Source organism: Brassica napus (assembly GCF_020379485.1).
Source record: "Brassica napus cultivar Da-Ae chromosome A5 unlocalized genomic scaffold, Da-Ae chrA05_Random_41, whole genome shotgun sequence".
Taxonomy (NCBI): Eukaryota; Viridiplantae; Streptophyta; class Magnoliopsida; order Brassicales; family Brassicaceae; genus Brassica; species Brassica napus.
In genome coordinates this window covers 19,577-47,157 of record NW_026014038.1, presented here as the reverse complement: position 1 = coordinate 47,157, position 27,581 = coordinate 19,577, and the positions used below count along the sequence as shown (strand labels likewise).

At 32.9% G+C, this 27,581-nt stretch overlaps 2 protein-coding genes and 2 pseudogenes across 2 annotated transcripts; all 4 read left to right on the top strand.

Moving 5' to 3' along the window:
- Window positions 1-1,420: 1,420 nt before the first annotated feature.
- On the top strand, window positions 1,421-2,758 carry LOC125594312 (annotated as a pseudogene).
- A 996-nt stretch (window positions 2,759-3,754) lies between these two features.
- On the top strand, window positions 3,755-4,506 carry LOC125594313 (acidic leucine-rich nuclear phosphoprotein 32 family member B-like). Its single transcript, XM_048770572.1, has 2 exons — window positions 3,755-4,029; window positions 4,132-4,506. Exons 1-2 carry the CDS (start codon window positions 3,928-3,930, stop codon window positions 4,282-4,284), a joined length of 255 nt encoding a protein of 84 aa, XP_048626529.1. The 5' UTR covers window positions 3,755-3,927; the 3' UTR covers window positions 4,285-4,506.
- A 450-nt stretch (window positions 4,507-4,956) lies between these two features.
- LOC106382215 (26S proteasome regulatory subunit 6A homolog) lies at window positions 4,957-7,464 on the top strand. The gene is made up of 10 exons (XM_048770573.1): window positions 4,957-5,198; window positions 5,436-5,552; window positions 5,633-5,740; window positions 5,814-6,005; window positions 6,082-6,273; window positions 6,372-6,490; window positions 6,562-6,649; window positions 6,752-6,871; window positions 6,945-7,085; window positions 7,180-7,464. The coding sequence occupies exons 1-10, from the start codon at window positions 5,079-5,081 to the stop codon at window positions 7,255-7,257; spliced, it is 1,275 nt and encodes a 424-aa protein (XP_048626530.1). The 5' UTR covers window positions 4,957-5,078; the 3' UTR covers window positions 7,258-7,464.
- Window positions 7,465-9,098: 1,634 nt separating this feature from the next.
- Window positions 9,099-12,179, top strand: LOC125594314 (annotated as a pseudogene).
- The last annotated feature ends 15,402 nt before the right edge of the window (window positions 12,180-27,581 follow it).

The window sequence follows — 27,581 nt, the reverse complement described above, 5'->3', positions numbered from 1 at the left end:
TAACACATGAAAATATGCGTAATTAGCAATTTGGCATGCAAATGTCAAGTACACACAATATAAACATACATTCTAAAAAAATTTATCGAGATATTTTGTTGGACTGGGGTTTTTGTTTGAGTCATGTTTTAGTCTTTTGCTCATATTCTACGTTGGCGATGTTAATAACCCCTATGGTGCTTGGTGCATACGTATCACCCATTGATGTTGCTTCTATATTTTCAATCTTTTTGTCATAGGACAAGTATATATGTTAAACAGTTTGTTAATACAATTGTAAAACCTACACCTTGTTATTTTTGATTGATACATTCTTCCTAGCAACACAAAAAAGTGAATAACAACCACTCACGAACATGCGTAAATAATCGGTGTATGTTCTATTGGGCCTTTTATCCATATTATGGACTTCGTTTGATCCCTTAATCAAGTCGTTATCTCGTGTTTTAGAGTTCGTGTGACGTCCTAAATCCGTTTTTTCACTTTATTACTTGTTGTCGCAATCACAAACAGAGTTAAATATACCGAAGATTACATTTCTGAACAGTGAAACAGCATGATATAGTTTTTTTGGACTGGTAGGTTATTACTGAGATACACACACCCCCGACAGAAACAAGCAGGTAACCTGTGTGAAGCGACCCGTTACTCTATCATGCAAACCAAAAACCTCAAGTACACTACTATACATATGTCGGAGAGGACGGGTCAGAAAAAATGGAACAACGCATTTCTTATAGTAAGTAGCTCAACACATTCATATATGTATTTGTTATCTACATCTTAATGATGCTTCCATATTTTAGGATTGATGGTTCATCAATATGTTTACAAAACAAAGTCTGATCTGTTTCTCTAAATTGACTGAGACATAATATCTATTTTAAATTCACAAAAATCTCATTAAAGATCGGATGGTTTCAAAGCTTAGTATATATGTATTCTTTTTTTTTTTTTTTTAGTATATATGTATTGTCCTCGTTTTATAATTTTATCTAGTGGTTTATTTTTGTATCTACTAACATGCTCTTCAGTAACATTTCATGTATACTTGCATGCTCTTCAGTAACATTTTTCTTAGTCATTGTAGAGAAAGCAATACAACTTTGTTTTAATGCACATTATAAACATGTGCGGTTATGAAAAAGAAAATCCTACACGTTACGATTATGTAATTTATGATCTATTATACACATGTAGAATCTTCTTCTTTTAATAAATTTTTGATTTATATAATCCATTTTTCGGCAAATATAAAACAGTTTACAATTTTCTTTTCTTAGCTTATATGTTACTTAACCCACACGTCGTCAACGCCCGCCCATAGGACATGGATGGTTACGAACCGAACAAACGCGTGCACGCGTAGTCTACAGCATTCACACGTGCCAAAACCATGTTATATAAACAAACCTAAAAGCACGCTAATTCCTCATCACCATCACATTGTTTTGTTCGTCAAATTCAACTTAAAAAAATCTCTCTAAGAAGAATCGTCGTCTCTTCATACGAACGATCATGGCACAAACCGATATCAATCAGCCGAAACTAGATATGGTAATCATTAATCTGAACGTCTTAATTATCGATTCTCGTCTCAAATATCTGGTTCATCTTTTCTAGGATTTGATTGTTATGGATCGTAGTTCATATTAATTATCATGCATGTGGAGAAGATTAGGATTAACGAATTTAATTGTGAAACCTAATCTCTGTTGGTTAATTACATTATGTGAAAATTTCAGACAAAGGAGGAGAAAGAGAGGTTGAAGTATTCGGAGTTCGTGCAAGCTGCTGCTGTTGAAGCATTGCTTCGCTTTGCTCTCATTTACGCAAAGGCCAGGACAAGTCTGGTCCTTTGAAACCAGGGTTTGAATCCGTTGAAGGAGCTGTCAAGACTGTGGTCGGTCCTGTCTACCACAAGTACCACGACGTCCCCGTCGAGGTCCTTAAATACATGGACCAGAAGGTAAACCCTAGTTTTAAATTTTGCTGGTTTTTTATATATTCTTCTGATACGGAAAACAGAGGAATGATGACGTGGCAGAGTCGTTGAGCTGAGCATAGGGGCCCACTTCCATATTGTCGTTTTTATTAAAAAACATATATATTAAAATTTAAATGGTCTTATAAAATGTAATATATAAATATTTAATTACGATACTCCACAAAAAATCAAATAAATTTGTTAAATTTATTTTTAAAAATAATAATTATTAGGTAAAAATAAATTGTTTGCGCAATGACGCCTAACAAGGTTGAACCGGCCCTTGCAGGTTGACATGTCCGTGAGTGAGCTTGCCACCCGCCGCGTCCCACCCGCGGTCAAACAAGTCTCTGCACAAGCCATCTCAGCTGCTCAGATAGCTCCCATCGTGGCTCGTGCTTTAGCCACTGAGGTTCGACGTGCTGGCGTTGTGGAAACCGCTTCTGGGGTGGCTAAATCCGTATACACCAAGTACGAGCCTGCAGCTAAGGAGTTGTACGCAAGCTACGAGCCGAAAGCGGAGCAGTGCGCAGTTTCGGCTTGGAAGAAGCTGAACCAGCTTCCTCTGTTCCCCCGAGGCTGGCTCAGGTCGCTGTACCGACAGCTGCTTTCTGCTCTGAGAAGTACAATGATACGGTGGTGATGGCTGCCGAGAAAGGGTACAGGGTCTCATCCTACATGCCTTTGGTTCCAACAGAGAGGATCTCAAAGATCTTTGGGGACGAGAAGACTGAGACTAAGCCGTTGGAGTTTCATCTCCACTTGATTTGAGTGGTTTGTAGTGTGTTGTTTGGTTTGATGTGAACCGGATATTGGTTAGCGACTGGTCCCTGGTTTCTGGTTCTTTCGTTTCTTCGTTTTTATGTTTTCTTTGAATATTCGTTCGAGTATAATACCAAAAAAATGTATACTTTTATGTTTCGAGTATCGTATAAAAATCTTTATTGTGTTTGTTATAGGATAAACCAAATTAACTCAAATATTTTTATTCGAAATATCAAAAATTATCTAAATTATTTGATACTTTTATCTGAAAATCTAATTTTTCATATTTAATCAGAAACTTGAATTTTGTAACATTTTAACATGAATTAATCAAAAAACTGGAACCGAATTATACCTAAAATCATTTTGGATATTAACAGTTAACTTTGTCACCTAAATTAAATCGAAAACTAAAATAACCGAACCCAAACTGAATCAAATTTCTTAAACATCTAAATCAAACCTATATTTCTAGATTGAAAACCAAAATAAACCGAACCCAATCAATATCCGAAATGTCTATGCTTAGTTTATCCTATGATCGAAAATGATGGAATGCAAGAGTATGTGTACCATTAACAAAGAACTGTCTAGGCAATTTGTAACTTTTATTGTTTTGTTACGTTTGAATTCTACTGTTCAATCAGTGAAAAAACATATAATTTTTGGTTTGCAGTCTTATCGCCGAGGAAACCATTTGGGCGACATAGTTTTAACAATGGTAGTTATCTATTCCTTTCCTCAGATGTATCTACTGGAGTGAGGTTTTTTTTTTTTTAATGTATGTTGATCAATCAAAAGAAGCTGAAGCGTCCCTTTTCTCCAGGAGCTAAAGGAATGGTGAATCGTACTCCTGATGTAATTATTCCGACATGAACTCTCTTCTGTTTTTATTATGTTTCTAATCCTATTCCTGGGGTAATTAATTATTCCGACATGAACTCTCTTTTGTTTTTATTATGTTTGATCAATATGTCTGTTCCGAACATTGCAGAACCCAGTTGTAATACGTGGCTTTAGCGCACCTGGCCTAGCACTCTTTTTTGGATTTACTAGCTACATGATCTGGCGTAATGTTTATTTATTTCAAATTGATCTATAACTTTTATTGTTTTTTGTTTGTGTGGTTCTTTCTTAACTGATTTGGGGTCAAAATCATTATTTATCTCTCAGAAATGGTTGAGAATGTTCGAATCACAAAACCTACAAAGAAGTGTACCGAATATCTCAACGAAGCCTGTCTGAGGAACGCCCGTGTTTCTGAAGGATACAAGGAGGTATTCTTCAGATTCTTTTATTCTGGTCACTTTAGCATTGGTTTGTGCCCAACATACATTTTGAGATTTTCTTATGCATCCCTTGATTCCTCATTTTTTCAGATATCCAGGCTCATCGGTAAAGAAAAGGATGAAGCTGATGATGAGGATGAGGATGAGGATGAGGATGAGGATGAGGATGAAGATGAATCTGAACTCTCAGGGAAGAAGGTAGAAGAAGATATGGAAATGCCATGGTGGTGTGGTTCTGCTTGAGAAGAATTTTGAGATAGAGATTGAGCTCTGATTTTTCATTGTTGCTCAGTTTTTTTTTCTTAAAAACTCTGAAAACACAGAACACTCTAAAACAAAGAGGCAGTCACTGTATAAAGTTACAGACGTTTTTTTGGTTTCAATAAATCCTTACATTCAAAAAAAAAAAAAGCTGAAGCTAAAGCTAATATTAAGGATGAATATTTGGAACTTAAGTTTCCTTCAAGTTATTATAGTTTTTAAGTATGGTTGTTTCTAGTTGATAAATTTCGTTGGGATTCATGATGTGATTGTTCTTTTGTTGGATACCCTGCCATTAGTAAACTGAGAGTTTGGCAACTGATATTTAATTATATATGTTTGGTTATTAATAATAACTCACTCTAAGAAGCTGAACCAGCTTCCTTTGTTCTCAAGGCTGGTCAAGTTGCTGTACCAACAGCTGCTTTCTGCTCTGAGAAGTACAATAGCTCTGTTCTTTTCTTTGACGCGGTGGTGAACGCTGCAGAGAAGGGTACATGGACTCTTATCGTACTAGATTATTCGGTATAACTAAACCAGACGATTCAGTTAAAATTGGTTTATTTCAGTTGTACCAGATTAAAACACTCTGGTTCCTTCAGAAGGTTACGCCTATCGTTTCTTCAAAAACAAGTTTTCCTAAAAGAAAAAAAATATATTTAATTATTTTCTCTCGTCTTCTCTTCTCTTCTCTATAATCGCCTCTTGAGAACCCCTCCCCAAACTCTCCTCCGGCGATCTCTCTCTCTCTCTCCGACGATTAGAAGGCTATTGAGATGGCAACTCCGATGGTAGAAGACACGTCAAGCTTCGAAGAGGATCAGCTCGCGTCCATGTCCACCGAAGACATCGTTAGAGCTACTCGTCTCCTCGACAACGAGATTCGAATTCTCAAGGTTCGATCCCTTCACTCTCTATCGATCTCTACCTTTCGCTTGATTGCGCTTCTGAATGTTGGATTCAATTCAACAGTTCCTTAGAAGAATTCGATTAAGGTCTTGCTACTATCTGGTTTAGGGTTTTGAGTGATTGTAATCCGTTTTTTTGAATTGCTTGGGGGTTTATTAGTATTAGCTCGAAAGTTTGCATTTTTAGCTCATTGGTAATTGATATGTGCTGATCTGTGTATGTAGGAAGACGCGCAAAGAACAAATCTTGAATGTGATTCTTACAAGGAGAAGATAAAGGAGAATCAAGAGAAGATTAAACTCAACAAGCAGCTTCCTTACTTGGTTGGCAACATTGTCGAGGTACTACTCTCAACATCGTCATTTCCTTGGTTTTGCTTTTAGGATCTTGGAGTTTTAAGTACAACTGTTATGTTATTAAGATATTGGAGATGAATCCTGAAGACGATGCTGAGGAAGACGGTGCTAATATTGACCTTGACTCGCAACGGAAGGGGAAGTGTGTTGTGTTGAAAACCTCTACACGACAGGTGAGACTTTTAATACCCGTTCTCTCATGTGCGTTCTTTATAGATTCTCTGAGGAAATACTTTTGCATTGCAGACAATCTTTCTACCAGTTGTTGGCCTGGTGGACCCCGATAGCCTGAAGCCTGGTGATTTGGTTGGAGTGAATAAAGACAGTTACTTGATTTTGGACACCTTGCCATCAGAGTATGACTCTAGGGTTAAAGCCATGGAGGTTGATGAGAAACCTACCGAAGATTACAATGACATTGGAGGACTAGAGAAGCAGGTTTGTTTATTCGCTTTGCTTGAATTGCTTCTGTGTGTTGCGTATTGAATCTTAGTGAGTTAATTTTGGGAAACAGATCCAAGAGCTTGTAGAGGCAATTGTGCTCCCCATGACGCACAAGGAGCGTTTCGAGAAGCTGGGTGTTCGTCCACCGAAGGGAGTGCTTTTATATGGCCCTCCAGGGACTGGTAAAACTTTAATGGCACGTGCCTGTGCAGCACAGACCAATGCCACCTTCCTAAAATTGGCAGGTCCTCAATTGGTCCAGGTATATATGAGTAATAATATATTGTAGTGTGACAATCAATACACTTTGCCTGTCATCCACAGAGCTTCAAAATTGTGTTTGTGTCTGGATGTGTGCAGATGTTTATTGGAGACGGAGCAAAACTTGTCCGTGATGCCTTTCAACTAGCGAAAGAGAAAGCTCCATGCATCATCTTCATTGATGAAATCGATGCCATTGGTACCAAGCGTTTTGACAGGTATATAAATCTTTTTTCTGATTCAGTTCTTCTACAAGCTCACTGACTATATTCTTTGGCTGGGAGTGCAGTGAAGTAAGTGGAGACAGGGAAGTGCAGAGGACTATGTTGGAGCTACTTAATCAGCTTGATGGATTCAGTAGCGATGAGCGTATTAAGGTGAGAGTCTTTCTTTATTCTAGGAAGTAGGAACTAGTCATACTCTGTCTATATAGCGCCCCACAAAGCAGCAGTAACAGTCTAACCTTTCAATAATTTCAGGTGATTGCAGCCACTAACCGTGCAGATATTCTGGACCCAGCGCTCATGCGTTCTGGTCGATTAGACAGGAAGATTGAGTTCCCACATCCAACAGAAGAAGCAAGAGCCAGAATCTTGCAGGTTTGTCTCTCAAATTTTATGAACATGACTCTTAGCTCACATTACTCAACTAACCCGAACTGAATGAATACAGATCCACTCGAGGAAGATGAATGTACACCCAGACGTCAACTTTGAGGAGCTTGCAAGATCGACAGATGATTTCAATGGCGCTCAACTGAAAGCAGTATGTGTAGAGGCTGGCATGTTAGCTCTTCGCCGTGATGCCACAGAGGTAAGAATATACATGGTTTTACGTTTCTTTATGATGAAAGTTTTGTCTGGTTTATAAACATGGGGTTCTCTGTTATCGTGGTATGTGTTGTCAGGTGAACCATGAGGACTTCAATGAAGGTATCATCCAAGTCCAGGCCAAGAAGAAAGCAAGTTTGAACTACTACGCCTAATCTCTATTTTTGTTTGCTCTCATCTTTCAACTAGTGTTGCATTCCTATTTGGATATTTTCATATTTTCAAATCAGGATATGTATTATCGAAATACATTTTGTTGTGTTCATCTTCTTTTCTTCTGAGACAAGAAAATGAATTTTATATGGTGTACCATTTTTTTATTGTTGAATTGTGTTTGTCAGAAAAAATCTTTTACATTCTTATCAGTTTGTGTCAATCTGTGTCAGCGTATGTATATTATGCAAGTATTTAATGTGTTAAAAATTAAAACATAATGCAAAGTTGCAAACGATCTTAAAATTCATGGGAGAAAAATATTGTAGCTTTGCAGAGTAAACAAAAGAAAAGAGAGAAATAACCAACACTTAATCTCCTTCGAGAAAAGTAGGATTAGTGGCTCCCTCCTTCTATTAAGCTCACACTAAGCTCCCTTCATCGTTTAAGACATCTCCATCCCCACTCCATAATTTACTCCACAAATGGAGTGAGAAATGGAGTATGAACAAAAAAATGGAGTATGAACAAAAAATAAAAAATCTCTCTATTTATGGAGTACTCACTTTTTTGTTTCTTCACTACTTCATTTTCCACTCCATTTTATAGTAAGTTATGGAGTGGAGATGGAGATGCTCGCCTTCTCCCACAAAGCTGTCACATTCAATCGCCAGTTAGAAAAAGCAACTTGACTAAAAGGTTTGATGATATTTTTTAAGGTTTGATTATATTTGACTAGCAAAATGCACATCATTAGGCCTGAGATTATTATCCGGGATCCGGATCCAATTTGAGATCCATTCCGAAAATATGATATTTGAGGTGTCTGAATCAGATAGTAAAATATTGGATCCGTCAAAACCGAATCCGAATCTGAATATCTTAACTTTTAGATCTAGATCCGTATTTTTAAAATATATTAAAATTTTAAATTTCATTGATATTTATATTTGATATATTAATATGTATACATAAATTAGTCTTATAATATTATATTTTAATTTTTAAAATATTATCCATATATATATATATAAATCTTAAATAAATATTAGATTTAAGTATTATTAAAAAATGTCATTTATAAAAATATATTTATTTTAAATTGTTTTAACAGATTCGGATCCAAATATCCACATGATGGATATCCGAATTTCAAGTATCCAGAAACCATAAATCTGGATCTAAATATTAAATTAACAAAACCGACGGATCTGGATCCTGTACCCTAAATTTTCCGGATATCTGAATCCAGCCCAGGCCTACACATCATTGATGGCCGTAGAAATTGGCCCACTAGATTGGTTTATTTCAGTTGTACTAGATTGAAACAGTACACTTCCTTAATAATTTATGCCTATCATTTCTCTGAAAACAAGTTTTCCTAAGAAAATATAATTATCCAATGTTAAAAAAAAACACATTATTTTTCTTAATTAAATCTATCTTTTAATTTAATTGAACTTTTTAGGAAAATAGTGTTATCAAATTTAAGTAAGACAACAAAAATGTAAAACCTCAGGAAAATAACAATGTCTTAACTCTCGTTTTAAATTCATCTATATTTTGTATCAATGTTTTTATTGTGTGATCATTGTAATTTAAATTTAATCAAATAAATTTAATTTACAAAATAGAATAAGAAACAAATCCAGATATGATTATTTTATTCATATTTAAACTTAAAAGACACAAAAATGATGAAAATTAAAATTTGATACCAAAAATAGAATGTTAAATTACCAAGGTGGTATTAGAAAAGAGAGAAAAAAAGGAAATAGGTAATAAGAAGGTGATGTCAAGTAGACAAATCCGTCAGAATAAATCTGAGCCGTCCAAAAGTTTCGAATATTTGGACAGCGTTCAATCTTTCCTCACACAAAACATAACCCGAGAGAGAAAAAAAAACTTCAAATTTTTTCTTTGGCTTTCCTTCTTCTGGGTCTCTGGCTGTGACTTCACAGATTCATATTCTGTTTTAAATCAATCAAATTGAAAGCTTAAGGAATTGAGGGGAGGGAGAATTTTTTTTTTTTTTTGGTGTGAATTGAATTGTGTCGTGATTGATTCGAGCTCTCGAGAAAAAAAAAAGGTTTTGAGATTTGATTGGATTTGATTTTGGTTATGGGTTTAGGCAATAAGCTTAACAAATTCAATTTCGGCGATACTGATCTGGCCCACGAAGGTGGTGCCGCTGATGGAGGAGATCCTCGCGACGAAGGAGATGGCTTTGGCTCGGCTGCGTGTTCGATTTGTCTCGATACGGTTGCTAAAGACGGCGATCGAGCGTGGGCTAATCTTCAATGTGGCCACCTGTTTCATCTTGGTATGTTCCGGTTTTGAGTTTTGTCTGAAAAAATCATTTAATTTTGAATTTGAATTTTCTAGATCTGCCTTTTGGTTTGATTCGGTTTGGTGAATTATGATCCTGTTACGTTCTGGTTTGTGGCTACCATTGTCTGTGTGATGTGACCCTTTTTGTTGTAGTTGATCATTGGTGGATATTGAGCTTTGAAACCACTCTGTTCATGGTTTATGTAATCATGATTTGGTTTGATTCGGTTTGGTGAATTATTGTTCTGTTACGTTCTGGTTTGTGGCTAGATGTTGACCCTTTTGGTTGTTATGAGCTTTGGTGGATATTGAGCTTTGAAACCACTCTGTTCATGGTTTATGTAATCATGATTTGGTTTGATTCGGTTTGGTGAATTATTGTTCTGTTACGTTCTGGTTTGTGGCTAGATGTTGACCCTTTTGGTTGTTATGAGCTTTGGTGGGTATTGAGCTTTGAAACTAATTGGTTCATGCTTGATGTAATCATTACCTGCTCTAATTGTTTGTTGAGAGGTTATGCATATAGCATCGAGTAGGGCTTGATGATCACTCTTTGATTACTAATGCCAAGTTTGTGTGATTGATCTCTCCTCCTTGTTTGATGCATCTACTAGCTCACCACATTGTGTTTCAGCCGTAATTAGCATTATGTGCTCTCTTCGTTAGTGTTGTTTTACGAGGGAATGATTAACTCGAAAAGTTCATATGAGTCTCTTTGCTTCGTAGTCTTTGTTCACTGTTTGACAATCTTGGATGTATAGATAGGATTATCTGTGTGTTATAAAGTTTTAAACTACTCTGTTCATTGGTGAGCTTTGAAACTACTCTGTTCATGGTTATGTAAATCATGATTTGGTCAAATTTTTTTTTTTTGGTGAGGCTATGCAGATAGCATTGAGTAGGGCTGTTTCATTAGAAATGCCAAGTTTGTTTTATTGAACTCTCCTCCTTGTTTGATGCATCTATTAGCTCACCAGGGAATGGTTAACTTGAAAGTTGATATGAGGCTTTACTTCTTCAGTCTATGTTTCACTGTTTGACGAGGATGTCTAGATAGGAGTATCCCTGTGTGTTTAAAATTTATAAGTTTGTCTAGTTTCCTTATAGATTGTATTTTCCAGCTAAAGTTATTTAACTTCACATCTGTTTCGTTTGCCTTTTTCTAGATTGTATTGGCTCAGCTTTCAACGCAAAGGGCGTGATGCAGTGCCCAAACTGTCGGAAAATAGAGAAAGGCCAGTGGCTTTACGCAAACGGTTGCCGTTCACACCCTGAATTTAATGTCGAGGATTGGTTTCATGAAGATGAGTTTTTTGATATCGGAGGCTACTCCGAAGTGGTAAACCCATATCCCTCCCAAAGTTCTTACTTCTTACTCCTCTGCCTTCCATGGTGAGGATTAATTCTTTTAATTGTTTAAGTTCCTTGTCGAAAATGCCTGTGTTTATGTATCTTTGCAGGCTTTTGGAGTTCACTGGTGCCCATTTGGAAGTTCAGCGCGTCTTCCTTCTTTCGAGTAGTACACGAATTGCAAAATAATCATTGCGTAATTTAACACTAGTTTGCTAATGAATCTCTCTTAAAACTTTGTAGTGATGGAGAATTTTCGCCGAGTTCGTGTAAGACATTGTCATATTGGTTTATTTATCGTTTCTGGCATTTTGGTTTATTGACTATTTGAGTTTGACACAATGGTACAGATCACGATCTTTTCAGCCAGCAAGGCTACTTTACAGAACCAGCAGCGCCAACAGCAGGTCACCCATGTCCATACGTAACCTACATTGGCCCGGTTCATTCGTCTTCCTCTTCCACTGGAGGCGTTTCAGAGAGTTCAACTTTCACTTGGAACACCGGCTCATCGGTTTCCAATGAAGTCCCAGCTCCTTATGGTTTCCCTGTTGATCCACACTATCACGGCTGGGATTATCCCTCCCCTCCACCTCCACCGCAACAGCACTTCTCCCTTTCTGTCCCCAAACGTGGGCAGTCCAACTCAGCCCACTCCGCCACCAGCTGCTGCAAGGACTTCCCGAGCCAACGGACCAAGACCGCCGCAGTTCATGCGTCCATCATATCATGGTCAAACTCACAGGTAACATATCTTCTCTGTCTTGACTTCAAAGTGGAATTATTAAAAGCCTTATATTGGTGGTGGTCTTTGCAGTTCTAGTGGTAGAGCAGGGAGCTCGGTGGCACCGCCTTTTCCGGGAAGCAACGCTCGGACAAGAGACAGAACGCAAGCTCTTCAAGCCTATTACCAACAGTCCACTGCACAGTCACACCAACAACCTGATTCGCCTGTAGTCTCTCGTGGGCCTGTATTCCCCTCTGGACGGAGGCCCAGTAGAGGATCAGCTTCTTCTTCTTCGGATCAGGCAGGGGGGAGCGGGTTTCTTTCTCCGGTTTAACATATGAGAGGGAGCCTTATATGCCGTTGCAACAGGCGTACCCGGTTAACCAGATGGACAGAGAACCATCCATTTGGACATCTTCTTATAATGAAGGAGCAGGAAGCTTCCTTCAGAGCATGGCGGCGGAGGAGGATCATCGTAAGCCAGCCGGTGAGAGGCAATTCTCATGAACGTTGGACCCTAAAACATAAAAAAGAAACAATTGGGAATTTGATATTTGAGAAAAAACCTGCATGCTCAAAGTTATGTGATGAATTGATAATCTTAAAAACACAAAAGATTGGTATGTAATGGGGTTTGGAGAGAGACTGCTACTTCCCTTGTTTGGTGGTGACCATGCGGTTCGAGCCGGTTTGGGTCCGGGTTAGCATAAGGTGGTTTTGATCTTTGCTTTTGTTATGTGGCTACAATGTGGGTATCCATGTGAAATACCCTAATGGAACATAACTTTTTCTTATTGACAAGTTACAATCTAAGTTCTGACTTTCGCCATCACAAGGACAAGTTACCAATACTATAGTCAATGTGACAACAAAAAATAGAGAGAAACAAAATCATGTTTTGAAAATGGCAATTCACTCTTCTAATACTTTCACTGGGATTGTTCTGTGTTATTGCACACGAGATACTTTTGTTGCATGCAAATTTGGAGTTTTGGTTCTTATAGTCTCAATGAAAAGAGAAAGGTGGAGTTATAGTTCATATCAAAAGTTTGGGTCGTTTGGCAATGATTAAAACTTGGGGGCGATAAATATATTTATAAAATTAAATTGGGCAGAAAACCCTAGCCATTTGCTTTCGTCTCCTCAGCTCGGTGACATGCATAGCCAATCTAAACGCATTTTACATTTGTATTAATGTACATTAATTTTTTTTTATAGTACATGGACATCGTTTTAACTTTTTGTCAATCAATTTAGTAAAACTTTATAATACTTTCTAAATTGATGGACTAACTACTATAAAATCGTTATTTTTAGAAAACGGAGACAACAAAGGTTAGTGAAAAATGCAACTATACATTAAAACAATATTATCATATTTTAAATTTTCTCAAAATCTATGTGTTAACCCCTACGAAAATACTGATTTTTTTTATAAATGCTCTATGTATTGAAGCCTATGATATTTGGTGTTGTTTTAAAATTTCTAAACACATTCTACATTTTATATTAATATATTAAACTCTCTTTCATGGTACATGAACATCGTTTTAATTTTTTTTATTAATTAATTTAGTAAAACTTCATAATACTCTTAAAATGGTGGACTAACCTTATAAATCGCTATTCTCTAGAAAAACGGAGACAACAAATGTTCCAAACCTCTTTGACCTTCATCATATGTTAGTGAAGGATGCAACTATGCATTAAAACAATATTTTTATATTTTTGATTTTTTTCAAAATCTATGTGTTAACCCCTACGAAAATATTGAATTTTTCGGTAAATGCTCTATATATTGAAGCATATGATCTTTGGTGTTGTTTTAAAATTTCTAAACACATATATTTTTGTATTAATGTATATTAAACTCTTTTCATGGTACATGGGCATCGTTTTAATTTTTTGTCAATAAATTTAGTAAAACTTCATAATACTCCCTAAATTGGTGGACTAACCACTATAAAATCGCTATTTCTAGAGAAACGGAGACAAAAAAGTTCCAAACTCTTTGACCTTCATCATATGTTAGTGAAGATGCAACTATGCATTAAAACAGTATTTTCATATTTTTGAATTTTTTCAAAATCTATGGGTTAACCCCTACGAAAATACTGAATTTTTCGGTAAATGCTCTAATAATGAAGCCTATGATTTTGGTGTTGTTTAAAATTTCTAAACACATTCTACATTTGTATTAATGTATATTAAACTCATTTTTTGGTACATGGGCATCGTTTTAATTTTTGTCAATTAATTTAGTAAAACTTCATAATACTTCCTAAATTGGTGGACTAACCACTATAAAATGCTATTTTCTAGAGAAACGGAGACAACAAAAGTTCCAAACCTCTTTGACCTTCATCATATGTTAGTGAAGGATGCAACTATGCATTAAAACAGTATTTTTATATTTTTAATTTTTTCTCAAAATCTATGGGTTAACCCCTACGAAAATACTAAATTTTCGGTAAATGCTCTAATAATGAAGCATATGATCTTTGGGGTTGTTTTAAAATTTCTAAACACATTCTACATTTGTATTAATGTATATTAAACTCTGTTTCATGGTACATGGGCATCGTTTTAATTTTTTTCAATTAATTTAGTAAAACTTCATAATACTTCCTAAATTGGTGGACTAACCACTATAAAATCGCTATTTTCTAGAGAAACGGAGACAACAAAAGTTCCAAACCTCTTTGACCTTCATCATATGTTAGTGAAGGATGCAACTATGCATTAAAACAGAATTTTCATATTTTTGATTTTTCTCAAAATCTATGGGCTAACCCCTACGAAAATACTGAATTTTCGGTAAATGCTCTATATAATGAAGCATATGATCTTTGGTGTTGTTTTAAAATTTTAAACACATTCTACATTTGTATTAATGTATATTAAACTCTTTTCATGGTACATGGGCATCGTTTTAATTTTTTGTCAATTAATTTAGTAAAACTTCATAATACCCTAAATTGGTGGACTAACCACTATAAAATAGCTATTTTCTAGAGAAACGGAGACAAAAAGTTCCAAACCTCTTTGACCTTCATCATATGTTAGTGAAGATGCAACTAATTAAAACAGTATTTTCATATTTTTGAAATTTTTCAAAATCTATGGGCTAACCCCTACGAAAATACTGAATTTTTCGGTAAATGCTCTATATAATGAAGCATATGATCTTTGGGTTGTTTTAAAATTTCTAAACACATTCTACATTTATTAATGTATATTAAACTCATTTTTTGGTACATGGGCATCGTTTTAATTTTTTTCAATTAATTTAGTAAAACTTCATAATACTCCCTAAATTGGTGGACTAACCACTATAAAATCGTTATTTTCTAGAGAAACGGAGACAACAAAAGTTCCAAACCTCTTTGACCTTCATCATATGTTAGTGAAGGATGCAACTATGCATTAAAACAGATTTTTATATTTTTGAATTTTTCTCAAAATCTATGGGCTAACCCCTACGAAAATACTGAATTTTTCGGTAAATGCTCTATATAATGAAGCATATGATCTTTGGGTTGTTTTAAAATTTCTAAACACATTCTACATTTGTATTAATGTATATTAAACTCTTTTCATGGTACATGGGCATCGTTTTAATTTTTTTCAATTAATTTAGTAAAACTTCATAATACTTCCTAAATTGGTGGACTAACCACTATAAAATCGCTATTTTCTAAGAAACGGAGACAACAAAAGTTCCAAACCTCTTTGACCTTCATCATATGTTAGTGAAGGATGCAACTATGCATTAAAACAGAATTTTCATATTTTTGAATTTTTCTCAAAATCTATGGGCTAACCCCTACGAAAATACTGAATTTTTCGGTAAATGCTCTATATAATGAAGCATATGATCTTTGGGGTTGTTTTAAAATTTCTAAACACATTCTACATTTGTATTAATGTATATTAAACTCTTTTCATGGTACATGGGCATCGTTTTAATTTTTTGTCAATAAATTTAGTAAAACTTCATAATACTCCCTAAATTGGTGGACTAACCACTATAAAATCGCTATTTCTAGAGAAACGGAGACAAAAAAGTTCCAAACCTCTTTGACCTTCATCATATGTTAGTGAAGGATGCAACTATGCATTAAAACAGATTTTCATATTTTTAATTTTTTTTCAAAATCTATGGGCTAACCCCTACGAAAATATTGAATTTTTCGGTAAATGCTCTAATAATGAAGCATATAATCTTTGGGGTTGTTTTAAAATTTCTAAACACATTCTACATTTGTATTAATGTATATTAAACTCATTTTCATGGTACATGGGCATCGTTTTAATTTTTTGTCAATTAATTAGTAAAACTTCATAATACTCCCTAAATTGGTGGACTAACCACTATAAAATCGCTATTTTCTAGGGAAATGAGACAACAAAAGTTCCAAACCTCTTTGACCTTCATCATATGTTAGTGAAGGATGCAACTATGCATTAAAACAGAATTTTTCATATTTTTGAATTTTTCTCAAAATCTATGGGCTAACCCCTACGAAAATACTGAATTTTTCGGTAAATGCTCTAATAATGAAGCATATGATCTTTGGGGTTGTTTTAAAATTTCTAAACACATTCTACATTTGTATTAATGTATATTAAACTCATTTTCATGGTACATGGGCATCGTTTTAATTTTTTGTCAATTAATTTAGTAAAACTTCATAATACTCCCTAAATTGGTGGACTAACCACTATAAAATAGCTATTCTCTAGAAACACGGAGACAAAAAAGGTCCCAAACCTTTTTGACCTTCATCATATGTTAGTGAAGGATGCAACTATGCATTAAAACAAATTTTCATATTTTTGAATTTTCTCAAAATCTATGGGCTAACCCCTACGAAAATACTGAATTTTTCGGTAAATGCTCTAATAATGAAGCATATGATCTTTGGGGTTGTTTTAAAATTTCTAAACACATTCTACATTTGTATTAATGTATATTAAACTCATTTTCATGGTACATGGGCATCGTTTTAATTTTTTGTCAATTAAATTAGTAAAACTTCATAATACTCCCTAAATTGGTGGACTAACCACTATAAAATCGCTATTCTCTAAGAAAATGGAGACAACAAAAGTTCCAAACCTCTTTGACCTTCATCATATGTTAGTGAAGGATGCAACTATGCATTAAAACAGATTTTTCATATTTTTGAATTTTTCTCAAAATCTATAGACTAACCCCTACGAAAATACTGAATTTTTCGGTAAATGCTCTAATAATGAAGCATATGATCTTTGGGGTTGTTTTAAAATTTCTAAACACATTCTACATTTGTATTAATGTATATTAAACTCATTTTCATGGTACATGGGCATCGTTTTAATTTTTTGTCAATTAATTTAGTAAAACTTCATAATACTCTCTAAATTGGTGGACTAACCACTATAAAATAGCTATTCTCTAGAAACACGGAGACAAAAAAGTCCAAACCTCTTTGACCTTCATCATATGTTAGTGAAGGATGCAACTATGCATTAAAACAAAATTTTCATATTTTTGAATTTTTCTCAAAATCTATGGGCTAACCCCTACGAAAATACTGAATTTTTCGGTAAATGCTCTAATAATGAAGCATATGATCTTTGGGGTTGTTTTAAAATTTCTAAACACATTCTACATTTGTATTAATGTATATTAAACTCATTTTCATGGTACATGGGCATCGTTTTAATTTTTTGTCAATTAATTAGTAAAACTTCATAATACTCCTAAATTGGTGGACTAACCACTATAAAATCGCTATTTTCTAGGGAAACGGAGACAACAAAAGTTCCAAACCTCTTTGACCTTCATCATATGTTAGTGAAGGATGAAAATATGCATTAAAACAGAATTTTCATATATTTGAATTTTTTTCTCAAAATCTATGGGCTAACCCCTACGAAAATACTGAATTTTTCGGTAAATGCTCTAATAATGAAGCATATGATCTTTGGGGTTGTTTTAAAATTTCTAAACACATTCTACATTTTATTAATGTATATTAAACTCATTTTCATGGTACATGGGCATCGTTTTAATTTTTTGTCAATTAATTTAGTAAAACTTCATAATACTCCCTAAATTGGTGGACTAACCACTATAAAATCGTTATTCTCTAGAAACACGGAGACAAAAAGGTCCCAAACCTCTTTGACCTTCATCATATGTTAGTGAAGGATGCAACTATGCATTAAAAAAATTTTCATATTTTTGAATTTTTCTCAAAATCTATGGGCTAACCCCTACGAAAATACTGAATTTTTCGGTAAATGCTCTAATAATGAAGCATATGATCTTTGGGGTTGTTTTAAAATTTCTAAACACATTCTACATTTGTATTAATGTATATTAAACTCATTTTCATGGTACATGGGCATCGTTTTAATTTTTTGTCAATTAATTTAGTAAAACTTCATAATACTCCCTAAATTGGTGGACTAACCACTATAAAATCGTTATTTTCTAGGGAAATGGAGATAACAAAAGTTCCAAACCTCTTTGACCTTCATCATATGTTAGTGAAGGATGCAACTATGCATTAAAACAGATTTTTCATATTTTTGAATTTTTCTCAAAATCTATGGGCTAACCCCTACGAAAATACTGATTTTTCGGTAAATGCTCTAATAATGAAGCATATGATCTTTGGGGTTGTTTTAAAATTTCTAAACACATTCTACATTTGTATTAATGTATATTAAACTCATTTTCATGGTACATGGGCATCGTTTTAATTTTTTGTCAATTAATTTAGTAAAACTTCATAATACTCTCCTAAATTGGTGGACTAACCACTATAAAATCGCTATTCTCTAGAAACACGGAGACAAAAAAGGTCCCAAACCTCTTTGACCTTCATCATATGTTAGTGAAGGATGCAACTATGCATTAAAACAAATTTTCATATTTTTGAATTTTTCTCAAAATCTATGGGCTAACCCCTACGAAAATACTGAATTTTTCGGTAAATGCTCTAATAATGAAGCATATGATCTTTGGGGTTGTTTTAAAATTTCTAAACACATTCTACATTTGTATTAATGTATATTAAACTCATTTTCATGGTACATGGGCATCGTTTTAATTTTTTGTCAATTAATTAGTAAAACTTCATAATACTCCCTAAATTGGTGGACTAACCACTATAAAATCGTTATTTTCTAAGGAAATGGAGATAACAAAAGTTCCAAACCTCTTTGACCTTCATCATATGTTAGTGAAGGATGCAACTATGCATTAAAACAGATTTTTCATATTTTTGAATTTTTCTCAAAATCTATGGGCTAACCCCTACGAAAATACTGAATTTTTCGGTAAATGCTCTAATAATGAAGCATATGATAATTGGGGTTGTTTTAAAATTTCTAAACACATTCTACATTTTTATTAATGTATATTAAACTCATTTTCATGGTACATGGACATCGTTTTAATTTTTTGTCAATTAATTTAGTAAAACTTCATAATACTCTCTAAATTGGTGGACTAACCACTATAAAATAGCTATTCTCTAGAAACGGAGACAAAAAAGGTCCCAAACCTCTTTGACCTTCATCATATGTTAGTGAAGGATGCAACTATGCATTAAAACAAATTTTCATATTTTTGAATTTTTCTCAAAATCTATGGGCTAACCCCTACGAAAATACTGAATTTTTCGGTAAATGCTCTAATAATGAAGCATATGATCTTTGGGGTTGTTTTAAAATTTCTAAACATATTATACATTTGTATTAATGTATATTAAACTCATTTTCATGGTACATGGGCATCGTTTAATTTTTTGTCAATTAAATTAGTAAAACTTCATAATACTCTCCTAAATTGGTGGACTAACCACTATAAAATCGCTATTTCTAGGAAATGGAGATAACAAAAATTCCAAACCTCTTTGACCTTCATCATATGTTAGTGAAGGATGCAACTATGCATTAAAACAGTTTTTTCATATTTTTGAATTTTTCTCAAAATCTATGGGCTAACCCCTACGAAAATACTGAATTTTTCGGTAAATGCTCTAATAATGAAGCATATGATCTTTGGGGTTGTTTTAAAATTTCTAAACACATTCTACATTTGTATTAATGTATATTAAACTCATTTTCATGGTACATGGGCATCGTTTTAATTTTTTGTCAATTAATTTAGTAAAACTTCATAATACTCCCTAAATTGGTGGACTAACCACTATAAAATCGCTATTCTCTAGAAACACGGAGACAAAAAGTTCCAAACCTCTTTGACCTTCATCATATGTTAGTGAAGGATGCAACTATGCATTAAAACAAAATTTTCATATTTTTGAATTTTTCTCAAAATCTATGGGCTAACCCCTACGAAAATACTGAATTTTTCGGTAAATGCTCTAATAATGAAGCATATGATCTTTGGGGTTGTTTTAAAATTTCTAAACACATTCTACATTTGTATTAATGTATATTAAACTCATTTTCATGGTACATGGGCATCGTTTTAATTTTTTGTCAATTAATTAGTAAAACTTCATAATACTTCATAAATTGGTGGACTAACCACTATAAAATCGCTATTTTCTAGGGAAACGGAGACAACAAAAGTTCCCAAACCTCTTTGACCTTCATCATATGTTAGTGAAGGATGCAACTATGCATTAAAACAAAATTTTCATATTTTTGAATTTTTCTCAAAATCTATGGGCTAACCCCTACGAAAATACTGAATTTTTCGGTAAATGCTCTAATAATGAAGCATATGATCTTTGGGGTTGTTTTAAAATTTCTAAACACATTCTACATTTTTATTAATGTATATTAAACTCATTTTCATGGTACATGGGCATCGTTTTAATTTTTTGTCAATTAATTAGTAAAACTTCATAATACTTCCTAAATTGGTGGACTAACCACTATAAAATCGCTATTTTCTAGGGAAATGGAGACAACAAAAGTTCCAAACCTCTTTGACCTTCATCATATGTTAGTGAAGGATGCAATTATGCATTAAAACAGATTTTTCATATTTTTGAATTTTTCTCAAAATCTATGGGCTAACCCCTACGAAAATACTGAATTTTTCGGTAAATGCTCTAATAATGAAGCATATGATAATTGGGGTTGTTTTAAAATTTCTAAACACATTCTACATTTTTATTAATGTATATTAAACTCATTTTCATGGTACATGGGCATCGGTTTAATTTTTTGTCAATTAATTTAGTAAAACTTCATAATACTCCCTAAATTGGTGGACTAACCACTATAAAATAGTTATTCTCTAGAAACACGGAGACAACAAAAGTTCCAAACCTCTTTGACCTTCATCATATGTTAGTGAAGGATGCAACTATGCATTAAAACAAAATTTTCATATTTTTGAATTTTTCTCAAAATCTATGGGCTAACCCCTACGAAAATACTGAATTTTTCGGTAAATGCTCTAATAATGAAGCATATGATCTTTGGGGTTGTTTTAAAATTTCTAAACACATTCTACATTTTTATTAATGTATATTAAACTCATTTTCATGGTACATGGGCATCGTTTTAATTTTTTGTCAATTAATTAGTAAAACTTCATAATACTTCCTAAATTGGTGGACTAACCACTATAAAATCGCTATTTTCTAGGGAAATGGAGACAACAAAAGTTCCAAACCTCTTTGACCTTCATCATATGTTAGTGAAGGATGCAATTATGCATTAAAACAGATTTTTCATATTTTTGAATTTTTCTCAAAATCTATGGGCTAACCCCTACGAAAATACTGAATTTTTCGGTAAATGCTATAATAATGAAGCATATGATAATTGGGGTTGTTTTAAAATTTCTAAACACATTCTACATTTTTATTAATGTATATTAAACTCATTTTCATGGTACATGGGCATCGGTTTAATTTTTTGTCAATTAATTTAGTAAAACTTCATAATACTCCCTAAATTGGTGGACTAACCACTATAAAATAGTTATTCTCTAGAAACACGGAGACAAAAAAGTTCCCAAACCTCTTTGACCTTCATCATATGTTAGTGAAGGATGCAACTATGCATTAAAACAAATTTTCATATTTTTGAATTTTTCTCAAAATCTATGGGCTAACCCCTACGAAAATACTGAATTTTTCGGTAAATGCTCTAATAATGAAGCATATGATCTTTGGGGTTGTTTTAAAATTTCTAAACACATTCTACATTTTTATTAATGTATATTAAACTCATTTTCATGGTACATGGGCATCGTTTTAATTTTTTGTCAATTAAATTAGTAAAACTTCATAATACTTCCTAAATTGGTGGACTAACCACTATAAAATCGCTATTTTCTAGGGAAATGGAGACAACAAAAGTTCCAAACCTCTTTGACCTTCATCATATGTTAGTGAAGGATGCAATTATGCATTAAAACAGATTTTTCATATTTTTGAATTTTTCTCAAAATCTATGGGCTAACCCCTACGAAAATACTGAATTTTTCGGTAAATGCTCTAATAATGAAGCATATGATCTTTGGGGTTGTTTTAAAATTTCTAAACACATTCTACATTTGTATTAATGTATATTAAACTCATTTTCATGGTACATGGGCATCGGTTTAATTTTTTGTCAATTAATTTAGTAAAACTTCATAATACTCCCTAAATTGGTGGACTAACCACTATAAAATCGCTATTCTCTAGAAAACGGAGACAAAAAAGTTCCAAACCTCTTTGACCTTCATCATATGTTAGTGAAGGATGCAACTATGCATTAAAACAAATTTTTCATATTTTTGAATTTTTCTCAAAATCTATGGGCTAACCCCTACGAAAATACTGAATTTTTCGGTAAATGCTCTAATAATGAAGCATATGATCTTTGGGGTTGTTTTAAAATTTCTAAACACATTCTACATTTGTATTAATGTATATTAAACTCATTTTCATGGTACATGGGCATCGGTTTAATTTTTTGTCAATTAATTTAGTAAAACTTCATAATACTCCCTAAATTGGTGGACTAACCACTATAAAATCGCTATTCTCTAGAAAACGGAGACAACAAAGGTCCCAAACCTCTTTGACCTTCATCATATGTTAGTGAAGGATGCAACTATGCATTAAAACAAAATTTTCATATTTTTGAATTTTTCTCAAAATCTATGGGCTAACCCCTACGAAAATACTGAATTTTTCGGTAAATGCTCTAATAATGAAGCATATGATCTTTGGGGTTGTTTTAAAATTTCTAAACACATTCTACATTTTTATTAATGTATATTAAACTCATTTTCATGGTACATGGGCATCGTTTTAATTTTTTGTCAATTAATTTAGTAAAACTTCATAATACTCCCTAAATTGGTGGACTAACCACTATAAAATCGCTATTCTCTAGAAACACGGAGACAAAAAGTTCCCAAACCTCTTTGACCTTCATCATATGTTAGTGAAGGATGCAACTATGCATTAAAACAAAATTTTCATATTTTTGAATTTTTCTCAAAATCTATGGGCTAACCCCTACGAAAATACTGAATTTTTCGGTAAATGCTCTAATAATGAAGCATATGATCTTTGGGGTTGTTTTAAAATTTCTAAACACATTCTACATTTTTATTAATGTATATTAAACTCATTTTCATGGTACATGGGCATCGTTTTAATTTTTTGTCAATTAAATTAGTAAAACTTCATAATACTTCCTAAATTGGTGGACTAACCACTATAAAATCGCTATTTTCTAGGGAAATGGAGACAACAAAAGTTCCAAACCTCTTTGACCTTCATCATATGTTAGTGAAGGATGCAATTATGCATTAAAACAGATTTTTCATATTTTTGAATTTTTCTCAAAATCTATGGGCTAACCCCTACGAAAATACTGAATTTTTCGGTAAATGCTCTAATAATGAAGCATATGATAATTGGGGTTGTTTTAAAATTTCTAAACACATTCTACATTTTTATTAATGTATATTAAACTCATTTTCATGGTACATGGGCATCGGTTTAATTTTTTGTCAATTAATTTAGTAAAACTTCATAATACTCCCTAAATTGGTGGACTAACCACTATAAAATCGTTATTCTCTAGAAACACGGAGACAAAAAAGTTCCCAAACCTCTTTGACCTTCATCATATGTTAGTGAAGGATGCAACTATGCATTAAAACAAAATTTTCATATTTTTGAATTTTTCTCAAAATCTATGGGCTAACCCCTACGAAAATACTGAATTTTTCGGTAAATGCTCTAATAATGAAGCATATGATCTTTGGGGTTGTTTTAAAATTTCTAAACACATTCTACATTTTTATTAATGTATATTAAACTCATTTTCATGGTACATGGGCATCGGTTTAATTTTTTGTCAATTAATTTAGTAAAACTTCATAATACTCCCTAAATTAAATTGGTGGACTAACCACAATAAAATCGCTATTTTCTAGGGAAATGGAGACAACAAAAGTTCCAAACCTCTTTGACCTTCATCATATGTTAGTGAAGGATGCAATTATGCATTAAAACAGATTTTTCATATTTTTGAATTTTTCTCAAAATCTATGGGCTAACCCCTACGAAAATACTGAATTTTTCGGTAAATGCTCTAATAATGAAGCATATGATCTTTGGGGTTGTTTTAAAATTTCTAAACACATTCTACATTTTTATTAATGTATATTAAACTCATTTTCATGGTACATGGGCATCGTTTTAATTTTTTGTCAATTAATTTAGTAAAACTTCATAATACTCCCTAAATTGGTGGACTAACCACTATAAAATCGCTATTTTCTAGGGAAATGGAGACAACAAAAGTTCCCAACCTCTTTGACCTTCATCATATGTTAGTGAAGGATGCAATTATGCATTAAAACAGATTTTTCATATTTTTGAATTTTTCTCAAAATCTATGGGCCCCTACGAAAATACTGAATTTTTCGGTAAATGCTCTAATAATGAAGCATATGATAATTGGGGTTGTTTTAAAATTTCTAAACACATTCTACATTTTTATTAATGTATATTAAACTCATTTTCATGGTACATGGGCATCGGTTTTAATTTTTTGTCAATTAATTTAGTAAAACTTCATAATACTCCCTAAATTGGTGGACTAACCACTATAAAATCGCTATTTTCTAGGGAAATGGAGACAACAAAAGTTCCCAACCTCTTTGACCTTCATCATATGTTAGTGAAGGATGCAATTATGCATTAAAACAGATTTTTCATATTTTTGAATTTTTCTCAAAATCTATGGGCTAACCCCTACGAAAATACTGAATTTTTCGGTAAATGCTCTAATAATGAAGCATATGATCTTTGGGGTTGTTTTAAAATTTCTAAACACATTCTACATTTTTATTAATGTATATTAAACTCATTTTCATGGTACATGGGCATCGTTTTAATTTTTTGTCAATTAATTTAGTAAAACTTCATAATACTCCCTAAATTGGTGGACTAACCACTATAAAATCGTTATTCTCTAGAAAACGGAGACAAAAAAGGTCCCAAACCTCTTTGACCTTCATCATATGTTAGTGAAGGATGCAACTATGCATTAAAACAAAATTTTCATATTTTTGAATTTTTCTCAAAATCTATGGGCTAACCCCTACGAAAATACTGAATTTTTCGGTAAATGCTCTAATAATGAAGCATATGATCTTTGGGGTTGTTTTAAAATTTCTAAACACATTCTACATTTTATTAATGTATATTAAACTCATTTTCATGGTACATGGGCATCGTTTTAATTTTTTGTCAATTAATTTAGTAAAACTTCATAATACTCCCTAAATTGGTGGACTAACCACTATAAAATCGCTATTCTCTAGAAACACGGAGACAAGAAAGGTCCCAAACCTCTTTGACCTTCATCATATGTTAGTGAAGGATGCGACTATGCATTAAAACAAAATTTTCATATTTTTAAATTTTTCTCAAAATCTATGGGCACGAAAATACTGAATGTTTCGGTAAATGCTCTAATAATGAAGCATATGATCTTTGGGATTGTTTTAAAATTTCTAAACACATTCTACATTTGTATTAGTGTATATTAAACTCATTTTCATGGTACATGGGCATCGTTTTAAGTTTTTTGTCAATTAAATTAGTAAAACTTCATAATACTTCCTAAATTGGTGGACTAACCACTATAAAATCGCTATTTTCTAGGAAAATGGAGACAACAAAAGTTCCAAACCTCTTTGACCTTCATCATATGTTAGTGAAGGATGCAATTATGCATTAAAACAGATTTTTCATATTTTTGAATTTTTCTCAAAATCTATGGGCTAACCCCTACGAAAATACTGAATTTTTCGGTAAATGCTCTAATAATGAAGCATATGATAATTGGGGTTGTTTTAAAATTTCTAAACACATTCTACATTTTTATTAATGTATATTAAACTCATTTTCATGGTACATGGGCATCGGTTTAATTTTTTGTCAATTAATTTAGTAAAACTTCATAATACTCCCTAAATTGGTGGACTAACCACTATAAAATAGTTATTCTCTAGAAACACGGAGACAAAAAATTTCCCAAATCTCTTTGACCTTCATCATATGTTAGTGAAGGATGCAACGATGCATTAAAACAAAATTTTCATATTTTTGAATTTTTCTCAAAATCTATGGGCTAACCCCTACGAAAATACTGAATTTTTCGGTAAATGCTCTAATAATGAAGCATATGATCTTTGGGGTTGTTTTAAAATTTCTAAACACATTCTACATTTTATTAATGTATATTAAACTCATTTTCATGGTACATGGGCATCGTTTTAATTTTTTGTCAATTAAATTAGTAAAACTTCATAATACTTCCTAAATTGGTGGACTAACCACTATAAAATCGCTATTTTCTAGGGAAATGGAGACAACAAAAGTTCCAAACCTCTTTGACCTTCATCATATGTTAGTGAAGGATGCAATTATGCATTAAAACAGATTTTTCATATTTTTGAATTTTTCTCAAAATCTATGGGCTAACCCCTACGAAAATACTGAATTTTTCGGTAAATGCTATAATAATGAAGCATATGATAATTGGGGTTGTTTTAAAATTTCTAAACACATTCTACATTTTTATTAATGTATATTAAACTCATTTTCATGGTACATGGGCATCGTTTTAATTTTTTGTCAATTAATTTAGTAAAACTTCATAATACTCCCTAAATTGGTGGACTAACCACTATAAAATAGTTATTCTCTAGAAACACGGAGACAAAAAAGGTCCCAAACCTCTTTGACCTTCATCATATGTTAGTGAAGGATGCAACTATGCATTAAAAATATTTTTTCATATTTTTGAATTTTTCTCAAAATCTATGGGCTAACCCCTACGAAAATACTGAATTTTTCGGTAAATGCTCTAATAATGAAGCATATGATCTTTGGGGTTGTTTTAAAATTTCTAAACACATTCTACATTTTTATTAATGTATATTAAACTCATTTTCATGGTACATGGGCATCGTTTTAATTTTTTGTCAATTAAATTAGTAAAACTTCATAATACTTCCTAAATTGGTGGACTAACCACTATAAAATCGCTATTTTCTAGGGAAATGGAGACAACAAAAGTTCCAAACCTCTTTGACCTTCATCATATGTTAGTGAAGGATGCAATTATGCATTAAAACAGATTTTTCATATTTTTGAATTTTTCTCAAAATCTATGGGCTAACCCCTACGAAAATACTGAATTTTTCGGTAAATGCTCTAATAATGAAGCATATGATTTGGGGTTGTTTTAAAATTTCTAAACACATTCTACATTTTATTAATGTATATTAAACTCATTTTCATGGTACATGGGCATCGTTTAATTTTTTGTCAATTAATTTAGTAAAACTTCATAATACTCCCTAAATTGGTGGACTAACCACTATAAAATCGCTATTCTCTAGAAACACGT